The sequence below is a fragment of the Thalassophryne amazonica genome, chromosome 6, assembly GCF_902500255.1.
Source record: "Thalassophryne amazonica chromosome 6, fThaAma1.1, whole genome shotgun sequence".
In the NCBI taxonomy this organism is placed as follows: Eukaryota; Metazoa; Chordata; class Actinopteri; order Batrachoidiformes; family Batrachoididae; genus Thalassophryne; species Thalassophryne amazonica.
Window position 1 is genome coordinate 111,418,028 of NC_047108.1, and position 12,341 is coordinate 111,430,368.

General features: G+C 42.1%; 1 protein-coding gene across 1 annotated transcript in view; it reads left to right on the top strand.

Moving 5' to 3' along the window:
• tpx2 (TPX2 microtubule nucleation factor) overlaps positions 1 to 12,341 on the top strand; it is a 94,598-nt gene that overhangs the window by 36,120 nt on the left and 46,137 nt on the right. The window contains exons 4-10 of the mRNA XM_034173141.1: positions 3,330 to 3,441; positions 3,652 to 3,714; positions 4,298 to 4,390; positions 4,889 to 4,995; positions 5,927 to 6,078; positions 6,552 to 6,723; positions 6,812 to 6,950. Of these exons, the coding sequence (XP_034029032.1) occupies positions 3,330 to 3,441; positions 3,652 to 3,714; positions 4,298 to 4,390; positions 4,889 to 4,995; positions 5,927 to 6,078; positions 6,552 to 6,723; positions 6,812 to 6,950 (838 nt within the window). The remainder of the gene's footprint in view (positions 1 to 3,329; positions 3,442 to 3,651; positions 3,715 to 4,297; positions 4,391 to 4,888; positions 4,996 to 5,926; positions 6,079 to 6,551; positions 6,724 to 6,811; positions 6,951 to 12,341) is intronic.

The following is a 12,341-nucleotide window of genomic DNA, read 5'->3' on the forward strand; positions in this document are numbered from 1 at the left end:
CAAAAACTGCGAAAACATTCCTTGTAAAAAGACACATAGGGTCAATGTCATGGCATAGGGTCAGTGTCAAGAGAGTAGATCTGATTTGATGCAGGTGTTAGTTTTGGGGATGAAAATTTACAGGGTGATTCCATAATTTTTTCCTCAGAATTGAGTGATTTCATATTTTTTTTTCCTCTGCTTGGTCTAAAAAAGTAACCGTTACTGACTGCCACAATCTTTTTTTTCTTGATTTCTTATAGTGTTTCTTAAAGAAAGTTGTCATTTGAAATGGCTTTAGTTTTGTGTCATGTCTGTGAGCTGCTTTTTTTCCTACAAAATTAAACAACTGAATGAACATCCTCCGAGGCCGGTGATTCCATAATTTTTGCCAGGGGTTGTAGAATTGATATGGGTCTATAATTACTACAATTTTCCTTATCTTTGTTTTCTTTAAGGATTAAAGTTATAATCGCCTCTTTCCATGATGGGGGTATCTTACATTCTTTCATAATCCAGTTAAAGTCCTAAGTAGAAGTGGACTCAGTTCATTTTGGAACACTTTATACCACTCTACAGGAAAGCCATCACTACCTGGGGCTTTATTTGTTTTTAACCTACCTATTGCCTTCTGTATCTCCTCCAGTGATATTTCTGATGTAACTATCTTATTTTGTTTCTCTCCAGTACTAGGTAGATCAAGTGTATTTAAAAAATCTCATTAAATTAGTATCTACCGTCGATCTTTGTGTGTATAGTTTTTTATAATACTCCCTGAAGATATGTTCTATGTCTTTTGGCTCGGTCATCAGTTTGTTTGTATTAGGATCTTTTATTTTATGAATTGTATTATCAGCTTGCTGTTTTCGTAATCTCGCTCCTATCTCCTTTTCAATCCCAATCACATTCGTGTGTGTGTGTGTGTATGTATGTATACACAGTGAGGAAAATAAGTATTTGAACACCCTGCAGTTTTGCAAGTTCTCCCACTTAGAAATCATGGAGGAGTCTGAAATTTTCACCTTAATTGCATGTCTATTGTGAGAGACATAATCTAAAAAAAAAAAAATCCAGAAATCACAATGTATGATTTTTATTTTTAATCTCATTTATTTGTATGTTACTGCTGCAAATAAGTATTTGAAAACCTGTGAAAATCAATGTTAATATTTGGTACAGTGGCCTTTGTTTGCGGTTACAGAGGTCAAACGTTTCCTGTAGTTTTTCACCAGGTTCTCAAACTCTGCAGCAGGGATTTTGGTCCACTCCTCCAAACAGATCTTCTCTAGATCTTTCAGGTTTGGAGTTTCAGCTCCCTCCAAAGATTTTCTATTGAGTTCAGGTCTGGAGACTGGCCAGGCCACTCCAGGACCTTGAACTGCTTCTTACGGAGCCCCTCCTTAGTTGCCCTGGCTGTGTGTTTGGGGTCATTGTCATGCTGGAAGACCCAGCCATGACCCATCTTCATCTTCAGCTGTGGTCCCAGCTCTCTTCAGGTCATTGACCAGGTCCTCCTGTGTAGTTCTGAGCTTTCTCAGAATCATCCTTACCCCCCAAAGTGAGATCTTGCATGGAATCCCAGACCGAGGGAGATTGACAGTCATCTTGTGTCTCTTCCACTTTCTAATAAATAATCATAACAGTTGTTGTCTTCTACCAAGCTGCTTGCCTGTTGTCCTCTAGTCCATCCCAGCCTTGTGCAGGCCTAGTTTTATCCCTGGTGTCCTTAGACAGCTCTTTGGTCTTTGCTATGGTGGACAGGTTGGAGTGTGTGAACAGGTGTCTTTTATACAGGTGACAAGTTCAAACAGGTGCAGTTAATACAGGTAAAGAGTGCAGAATAAGAGGGCTTCTTAAAGTCTGTGTGAGCCAGAATTCTTGCTGGTTGGTAGGTGTTCAAATACTTATTTGCAGCAGTAAAATACAAATAAATTATTTTAAAAAATCATACATTGTGATTTCCGGATTTTTTTTTTTTAGATTGTTTCTCACAGTGGACATGCACCTAAAATGAAAATTTCAGACCCCTCCATGATTTCTAAGTGGGAGAACTTGCAAAACTAGAGGGTGTTCAAATACTTATTTTCCTCACTGTGTGTGTGTGTGTGTGTGTGTGTATTCTATTTCTACCTCATTTCTTATGTCTTGTACTGTTACAAGTATATTATTATTATTATTATTATTATTATTGCTTATCCTTGCACGCGCTATTTGATGTACATTTTCCTCTACTTGCACCCATCTTGTGTGTTTTTTAAGAGCTGATGTAACGTGAATGTCTCCTCTAAGATCAATAAAGTTTATCTGTATTTTACATTTCTGACTGAGTTAGCGAACTCTGAGGGTTGCAAAAAAAATGCCCTCTAAATTTTGTGGGAGTCACTTAATTTTACACTTGAGAATGCCCTCTGATAAATTCTGTTTTTTAAATTCATGGTCCTAGACTATTTTATGTTTGTGTTTTGTTTTTTGTTTTTTTTTTCTGGATTGGTTTATATTATATAGGCAATTTTATTTGCAGGATTTCAGGGTGGAATTTCATGAACTCTCACGCCCAAAACCATCGGCCAGTGCTCCTACACTTTGGGCCACTAACTTCTAAATTCTACTGGCCCTGTGGGGCAAATTGGTTTATGTCAAGCCCTGACAACATACTGCAAGAAAATTTGAAATGAATCCACTGTCTGAGAATTAAAGGCCTCTGCAGTGAACAAGTTCAGGTCTGCTTCATTTCTTAATTTACTTTATGTGTATACTAATTAAGTCGTTTTCATTTTAAAATATTAAACATTGGACACCTTGTTGTCTTTCGGGACCATCGGCAAAAATTCCTTTAATGCTTGAGTGTGCGTTTTATTTATTTTAGAGCAAAGTTATAGATCATTGTCCCCCTTTTTTCTGTAGCAGTTGGTACTTGGATTAGTTAACAGCTGGAGACGACGCTGTACATCTCTGGAAGCTGATTTAACTCACGCACTCTGTAAATATCAAATGCTAAATCTAGCTTGTGAATGCTCACTTTAAGCGTCAGAATAATTTTTTCTTAATATTTGACCTTTGTTTTTTTTTAAACTCTCTGTACAGTTTAGTGTTGAATTGCATGATTCTACTGCTCTGGAGGAGTCTGACACTGAAGGTTTGGAAACTTGGGCTCTGACCGACAGGTGTCTGTCTTTTGACACGCGTTGGGCTCTGACCGACAGGTGTCCGTGTTTTGACACGCATTGGGCTCTGACCGACAGGTGTCCGTGTTTTGACACGCGTTGGGCTCTGACCGACAGGTGTCTGTGTCTTATCACTCGTCAGGCTGTGCTCTGACTGATGGGTGCCTGTGTTTTGTCACTCGTCAGGTTGTGCTGTGCCATCAAACATAGTTACATCCTGGAGTGCCGGAGCTGCTGCACAGCCTGATGTGCGCCCACGCATAGTGACCTCCAATCCACCCCCTGCAGGACCTCGCAGGTACATTCACATGGTGGAAAGCTACTCCTACCTTGCTTTGTCAATAGTGACTCCAGACTCTTCAGCATGTAAAGCTTCCATCAGGACCTGGAGCTCACTGTCAGGCCCACTACCAGTCCTCTGCCTTCTTCACTTTCCCACTTTAACCCTTTCCTCTCATTTTACACATTCTCTCAAGTTAACTTTTTTTTTTTTTTTTGGTAACGCCAGGGTTTCAAAGCGTAAAAAGGAGACTGTGGCTTCAACTGCACCACCAGATAAGAAACACAGAGGGTAAGTCAGAAGATTCTTCACTTCCACCATAGGAGGACTGGCACATGAACTGCTGCCTAATGGAGGGAGGCTCCTTTGAGTCTGACTGGGCTTCATACTAGAGTATGATACAGTTTACTTGACAGTATTGCAGGCCTGGCAGCAAGAACTGTTTTCCAGAGTACATGTCACATTAGTACTTGCAAAATGACAAAATGCTTGCAGAGGAGCATTTCCTGAGCTCAAAAGAATTTTGTTTGAGGTTCTCTTTGGATGGGATACAAAATAGAAAGTATCAAGAAAAACTCCAAGACGCTCTCATAACACACAATTTAAAAAGTCTTTATTGTTGTTATAGCGCCACTGCTGCTGTCTTCCCCCCCGGATAAATTTGTCAATTGGCAGCCGCTGCTTCTTTATACAATCGACCTCCAAACCAACATTACTGTTGTAATTACAGGCTGTTGGCGGGGGAGGGGGGGTTGCTACGAACCCCATCAGCAGGCACTGAAACATGGTTACACTTGACATTTCCAGAAGTATTAAACCTGAAATGTAATCTGTTCTTTCCTTGTGAACAGTGTGCTAACAACTTTTTTTCTAGGAATACCACTAACCAACTTCCACAACGATCCAGCAGCGCCCGCCACAGGAAAGGCGCTCAGACGACGGCGCAACCTGTCAGTGCAAGCACAGAGTAAGTCCACACAGTAGGGGGCAGTATTGATGAAGAAGTCTGTCAGGATGTTGCTTTGTTTTTCCCATAAATCTCTGCGGATCTGTGCTGAAGTCGCCAGCAGCACTGAGTGCCTGCTTGCTCCCCTGGCGCCATACGAACAAAACAAAGGAAACGCACACTTATCTGGTGACTTGGGTTTGACCCAATGGGTGTAATGTTGAGTCTCCATCACCAAATAAGGCAAATATATGAATCCAATTTCTGACTGGAGATACCATTGTGTAATCTGCAATCCCACCAGCAGATGCCACTAAATCCTCTAATCTGTAGCTTTAAGGCCTTGTTGTCACAACTTGTTCAGCCTTTGATGGAAATGCTTGTTTCAAAGCAGTGTGTCTGTAGTTTTCAGCCTCGGTCACTGACACCAGTTGTTCCTGAGCTGCTGTTTGGCTGAAACCCTAAAAAACTGCTCCACTGCCTCATTATGTGATAAGGTATTGATGATTCTTGAAACAGGCAAAGTTCAGAAGAAGTGGAGCTGGAGCGGATCAGGACCCTGCAGCAAGAGGTGGCTTTACATCGGAAGAAGAATGAGGCCAGCTACAAAGCTGCTCTGGCTGGCAGTAAGTAACACAGGCGAGGTGCTGCTGTCTCAGACTGGACCGTCCGCCCCTAAAAGTCGGTCTGCCTGCCTGCTGCGCATGCATCATTTGGGACCACGGCAGCTCGCCTGAGTCTGACTCTCTACATTCAAAGTGATGAAGAGAATAATGTGATTATTAACCATCAGATGACAAAGTAAAACCTCTTAAATCATTCTGAAGTCAGTTTTAAAGCAGAAATGAGGCGATAATGGTGATGCTTTGAAATGACCGATGCACAGTGAACGCTTTAGCTAGCAGCTCGTGTAGCCGCGGAGCTCTGATCGCTTCCTCCATATTTTGATTGAAATAATGCTGAATTTATGTGGAAATGATTGTTGTACAAAAGCTTCAGATATCTGTGGCTGAGACAGATGACTGAAGGCAATTTGAAGCAGAAACAAGGCAATCAGTGAACTGAGGCTAATGACACATGCGCAGTGAAGCCAGGGCAGACCGATTTTTTTGGGGGGGGGGGGTCAGTCACTGACACCATGAACCTTTTACTGTGTGCAGTGTCTCTGTGTCAGAGAGGTCATTCAAACCCGCTGATACATATGAACCAAAGACTTCCTCTGACTTATAAATCCACACAGACATTAGACTGCACTTACCACAGGCTTCCGGCTGCAGACATGATTAACATGTGCGACTCTGGAGCTGTCCTCTGTGCTGCCACCTACAGGACATAGTTACACACACACACATATATATATATATATATATATATATATATATATACACGCTTCAGACTACAGTTAAAACACATGAAAATGATTCAGTGTCTCCCCAAATAAATCCTTCACCAGAGGAGCTCTTATTGATACGGTCTTAACTTTCCACCACCTTCAGCTCTTGCGTCTTCCGCCTCTACTGGAATCATCTGTTTATACCTGTTGATGCTTTCTTTTAGTTCCACCTCCAAAGAAGTTGGTCCTGTCCACCACCATCCCTCAAGAATTCCACTTCAGCACGGACAGTCGGGTGAAGGCGGCTCCTGCGTCTGACACAGCCCACAAGGAATTTGACTTTGTCAGCCAGCTCCGCAAGCAGCCCGCCTCCCCAGTAAGTACTGAGCAGGAATTCAGACTTTACGGATCCGGCCCGCCCAGCTGGAACACTGCTATGGGGTTAAAGTATGTGTTTGGTCCTTGTCAGGATTGTTAAATGTGTCTGCCATCTGGTGGACAGACACTGGTGTAGTCACAGTTGTGGCCATCAGTCGGTTATTTTTCTGGTGGTTTATCACTGGTTATGGTCTAAAGCTCAGATCATGTGGTGCAGCAGCACATAAGCCAGCAGACAGGATTTAGTTTCAGAAGAGGTGTGAACGAGTCCACGACGGATTGATCTCCACATTAGATCAAGGTCTTTGGCGACTGATTAATACTTGCTTTGATGAGGTGATGGTGGACGACAGGCTGAACTTTCACTGACTGATTTGGGCTGAAGTCTGTCTGAGGATCTGGGTTTCCACTTGTCATGGATCAGGACTAATCTGTCAGCTTTTTGTTGAACAGCTGTTAACTGTGTTTAAGGCGAAGGCTGCCAAAGGTGCCACGGTACCCAAACCGTTCCACCTGTCGACGGGTGCAAAGAGAAGTGCAGAGGAACCAGCTGCCTACATGCCCATGGCCCAGCAGATAGTGCAGTACGAGAAACGGACCCCCAGCCGCTACCATCTGCGCAGCCGCGAGAGCAAAGAAAGAGGTGAGAGGTTGGCACAGGCTCCAAATGTGGAGGATTAGTACCCCCCCGTTCACAAAATCATGTTTTATTTTGTTTGTGGGTGTTTTAGGGCCTTCTCCTGTGAAGAGGGCCCACATGAAGCTCACCCAACCACACACCCCTAACCTGGTCACCCAACAGCGGTCTCGGTCAACCACTGTGAAGAGTTCCTCTGACCTGGAGGCCGAAGAGGCGGAGCAACTGCACAAGTGAGTGTCCCAACAGACCACTCGGAGGTCCACGTAGACCATGATACCAGACTCAGGTGGAACCATGTGCAGATCTAAGACACAGCAGAGACTGATTAAGTCCGATGAAACGGAACCTCATTTTGAACAAGAGTAGCAGCTGTGAAAGCTGCCTCCTCCTGTCGTATGAACATATTTTACCATGTGTGCAACATCAACAAATCTTCATATTTATCAAACAGTCAGTATCAAGCTGTTGATAAATTGCATGTTCATGCTCACTGGGAAAATGCCCTCAGTTGTGTAATTTCCAACGGTACATGAACTCAGCAGCAACACCTTGTGTGCGCTTATTGTTTTTTTTTATTAAATATAACAATATGAGCGTAGGAATGCAGACACACACTGCTCCAGCAGTGGCTCCAGGCGCGTTTCGTTTAAAGCGTCAAGGTCAACCTTAGCTTCGGTTTTGTTTCGTTCTTCTTTTGTCCCTTTTGCACTCTTGTTTGACAGGTTGTTCGGTGATAAAGCTGTTTCGTCCACCTTTTCCTCAAGGAATTTACTTTTTTCCCTTCGTTCAGAAATCGTTGTGTGCTGTGTGACTGGGCCATTAGTATTTATCAGCAGCACGTTTTTAATGTTTTTTTTTTTTGTTTTTTTACGAATATTTGACCTTTTGGCGAATCACAAGGAAACTGCTCGCAGTATCATGCCTTCATTCACTGTACAGAGCATCCAGAAAGTATCACAGCGCTTCACTTTTCCACATTTTATGTTACAGCTTTATTGCAGAATGCATGAAATTCACTTTTTTCTTCAAAATATGCAGTACCCCATAATGACAACTTCTTTCAGCTACTCCCATTAGGGGGCGCCACAGCAGATCAATCTTTTCCATCTCACCCTGTCCTCTGTATCTTTCTCTGTCTCACCAAAACCTGCATGTCCTCCCTCAGCACATCCATAAACCTCCTCTTTGTCCTCCCTCTTCTCTTCCTGCCTGGTGGCTCCATCCTCAGCATCCCTCTCCCTACATGCAATTTCAATTTATTTCATTTATATAGTGCCAAATCACAACAAAGTTGCTTCATGGCGCTTTACACAAAGGTCTAAACTTGCCAACCCCCAGAGCAAGCACAGGTGACAGTGGTAAAGAAAAACTCCCTCTGAGGAAGAAACCTCAATCAGACCAGACTCAAAGGGGTGACCCTCTGCTTGGGCCATGGCACAGACACAAATCACAAAACAAAGGAAATGTTGCCGGTGCACAAATCCAGGAAATGTTGCCAGTGTACAGGACATCAGGTTTTCCAAAGCAGACACCACACCCATCTCTGGATAGAGCTGCACTTCAGAGAGAAGAAAAACAGAATCAGGCATCAGAAAGACAAGAAATGCAGTATAATTTGTCAGCATTAAACAAGAAAAACAGAAAATACTAAGATGATCGCCGGTCACTAGCCCTAGATAAAGTTGAGGTCGCGGCCCTGGGTCCCTCCTCTGCACATATCCAAACCATCTGTCTCATCTCTCTGACTTTGTTTCCAAACCGTCCCACCTGAGCTGTCCCTCTGATATTTTCATTCCTAATCCTGTCCATCCTCATCATTCCCAAAGAGAATCTCAACATCTTGAGCTCGGCCTCCTGCCTTTTTGTTCGGGCCACTGTCTCTCAGCTGTGCAACATAGCTTGTCTCGCTACTGTCTTGTAAACATTCTCCTTCATGCTTTCTGGGAGGTGATGGTCTAGTGATTAAGTGTTGGGCTTGACCAGAGGAGCCTCTGTTCAAATTCCAGCCTGACAGGAAAATCACTTGGGCAAGGTCCTTAATCCCCTAGTTGCTCCCAGTGTGTAATGGTGCCTTGTGTGGCAGCCTGACATCGGGGTGAATGTGAGGCATTATTGTAAAGTGGTAGAGAAGCTTGAATCTTCGACTGGCCTGGTTTGCTTGACGCAAGGACGTTTCGCTTCTAATCGCAGAAGATTCCTCAGGTAACTTTCTTGCTCTGGTAGTCTGACTTCTGTCTTGACTCTTGTAGAGAAAAAATTCTTCCGCTTCTTCAAAACGTCCTCGCGTCAAGCAGCCCAGTCCAGTCTGATGCAGATGGAAAAGCACTATATAAATGCAGTCCATTTACCATTTTGCTGATATTCTTCAGTCACAAATCACTCCTGCTGCCTTTCTTCACTTCTCCACCACATTGTCCATTACTTTGGACAGTTGACCCCAAGTATTTAACCTCATGTACTTTAACCACTTCTACTCCTTGTAACTACACTTTTCCACTGGGCTCCCTCTCATTCACACACGGACTCAGTCTTTATCCTACTGAGGAGTTTAAAAAAAATGGTGGGCTTCATAGATAATTGGCAAAGTTTCTGGGGAAAACCTGGTCTTGTTAGGAGAGATGGCATCCATCCCACTTTGGATGGAGCAGCTCTCATCTCTAGAAATCTGGCCAATTTTATTAAACCCTCCAAATCGTGACTATCCAGGGTTGGGACCAGGAAGCAGAGTTGTAGTCTTACACACCTCCGCAGCTTCTCTCGCCCTGCCATCCCCCCAATACCTCATCCCCGTAGAGACGGTGCCTGCTCCTAGACCACCAATAACCAGTAAAAATCTATTTAAGCATAAAAATTCAAAAAGAAAAAATAATATAGCACCTTCAACTGCTCCACAGACTAAAACAGTTAAATGTGGTCTATTCAACATTAGGTCTATCTCTTCTAAGTCCCTGTTAGTAAATGATATAATAATTGATCAACATATTGCTTTATTCTGCCTTACAGAAACCTGGTTACAGCAGGATGAATATGTTAGTTTAAATGAGTCAACACCCCCGAGTCACACTAACTGTCAGAATGCTCGTAGCACGGGCTGAGGCGGAGGATTAGCAGCAATCTTCCACTCCAGCTTATTAATTAATCAAAAACCCAGACAGAGCTTTAATTCATTTGAAAGCTTGACTCTTAGTGTTGTCCATCCATATTGGAAGTCCCAAAAAACAGTTTTATTTGTAATCTATCGTCCACCTGGTCGTTACTGAGTTTCTCTGTGAATTTTCAGACCTTTTGTCTGACTTAGTGCTTAGCTCAGATAAGATAATTATAGTGGGTGATTTTAACATCCACACAGATGCTGCGAATGACAGCCTCAACACTGCATTTAATCTATTGTTAGACTCGATTGGCTTTGCTCAAAATGTAAATGAGGCCACCCACCATTTTAACCGCACTTTAGATCTTGTTCTGACATATGGCATAGAAATTGAAGACTTAACAGTATTCCCTGAAAACCCCCTGTTGTCTGATCATTGCTTAATAACATTTACTTTAATGGACTACCCAGCAGTGGGGAATAAGTTTCATTACAGTAGACGTCTTTCTGAAAGCGCCGTAACTAGGTTTAAGGATATGATTTCTTCTTTATGTTCTTCAATGCCATATACCAACACAGTGCAGAGTAGCTACCGAAACTCTGAGTGAGATAGATTATCTCGTCAATAGCTTTACATCCTCATTGAGCACAACTTTGGATGCTGTAGCTCCTCTGAAAAAGAGAGCCTTAAATCAGAAATGCTTGACTCTGTGGTATAACCCACAAACTCGCAGCTTAAAGCAGATAACCCGTAAGCTGGAGAGGAAATGGCATCTCACTAATTTAGATCTTCATTTAACCTGGAAAAAGTCTGTTGCTCTATAAAAAAAGCTAGGACATCTTACTATTCATCACTAATTGAAGAAAATAAGAACAACCCCAGGTTTCTTTTCAGCACTGTAGCCAGGCTGACTGAGTCAGAGCTCTATTGAGCCGAGTATTCCTTTAACTTTAACTAGCAATGACTTCATGACTTTTTTTGCAAATAAAATTTTAACTATTAGAGAAAAAATTACTCATAACCATCCCAAAGACGTATCGTTATCTTTGGCTGCTTTCAGTGATGCCTGTATTTGGTTAGACTCTTTCTCTCCGATTTTTCTGTCTGAGTTATTTTCTTTAGTTACTTCCTCCAAACCATCAATATGTCTATTAGACCCCATTCCTACCAGGCTGCTCAAGGAAGCCCTACCATTAGTTAATGCTTCGATCTAAATATGATCAATCTATCTTTATTAGTTGGCTATGTACCGCAGGCTCTTAAGGTGGCAGTAATTAAACCATTACTTAAAAAGCCATCACTTGACCCAGCTATCTTAGCTAATTATAGGCCAATCTCCAACCTTCCTTTTCTCTCAAAAATTCTTGAAAGGGTAGTTGTAAAACAGCTAACTGATCATCTGCAGAGGAGTGGTCTATTTGAAGAGTTTCAGTCAGGTTTCAGAATTCATCATAGTACAGAAACAGCATTAGTGAAGGTTACAAATGATCTTCTTATGGCCTCAGACAGTGGACTCATCTCTGTGCTTGTCCTGTTAGACCTCAGTGTAGCTTTTGATACAATACAATTTGATACAAATTTTATTAGAGATTAGAGCATGCCATAGGTATTAAAGGCACTGCGCTGCAGTGGTTTGAATCATATTTATCTAATAGATTACAATTTGTTCATGTAAATGGAGAGTCTTCTTCACAGACTAAGTTTAATTATGGAGTTCCACAAGGTTCTGTGCTAGGACCAATTTTATTCACTTTATACATGCTTCCCTTAGGCAGTGTATTAGAAAGCATTGCTTAAATTTTCATTGTTATGCAGATGATACCCAGCTTTATCTATCCATGATGCCAGAGGACACACAGCAATTAGTTAAACTGCAGAAATGTCGTTCAGACATAAAGACATGGATGACCTCTAATTTCCTGCTTTTAAACTCAGATAAAACTGAAGTTATTGTATTTGGCCCCACAAATCTTAGAAACATGGTGTCTAACCAGATCCTTACTCTGGATGGCATTACCCTGACCTCCAGTAATACTGTGAGAAATCTTGGAGTCATTTTTGATCAGGATATGTCCTTCAATGCGCATATTAAGCAAATATGTAGGACTGTTTTTTTTGCATTTACGCAATATCTCTAAAATTAGAAAGGTCTTGTCTCAGCGTGATGCTGAAAAGCTAATTCATGCATTTATTTCTTCTAGGCTGGACTACTGTAATTCATTAATATCAGGTTGTCCTAAAAGTTCCCTGAAAAGCCTTCAGTTAATTCAAAATGCTGCAGCTAGAGTACTGACAGGGACTAGGAGAGCATATTTCACCCATATTGGCTTCTCTTCATTGGGTCCCTGTTAATTCCAGAATAGAATTTAAAATTCTTCTTCTTACTTATAAGGGTCTGAATAATCAGGTCCCATCTTATCTTAGGGACCTATTAGTACCATATCACCCCAATAGAGCGCTTCGCTCTCAGACTGCAGGCTTACTTGTAGTTCCTAGGGTTTGTAAGAGTAGAATGGGAGGCAGAGTCTT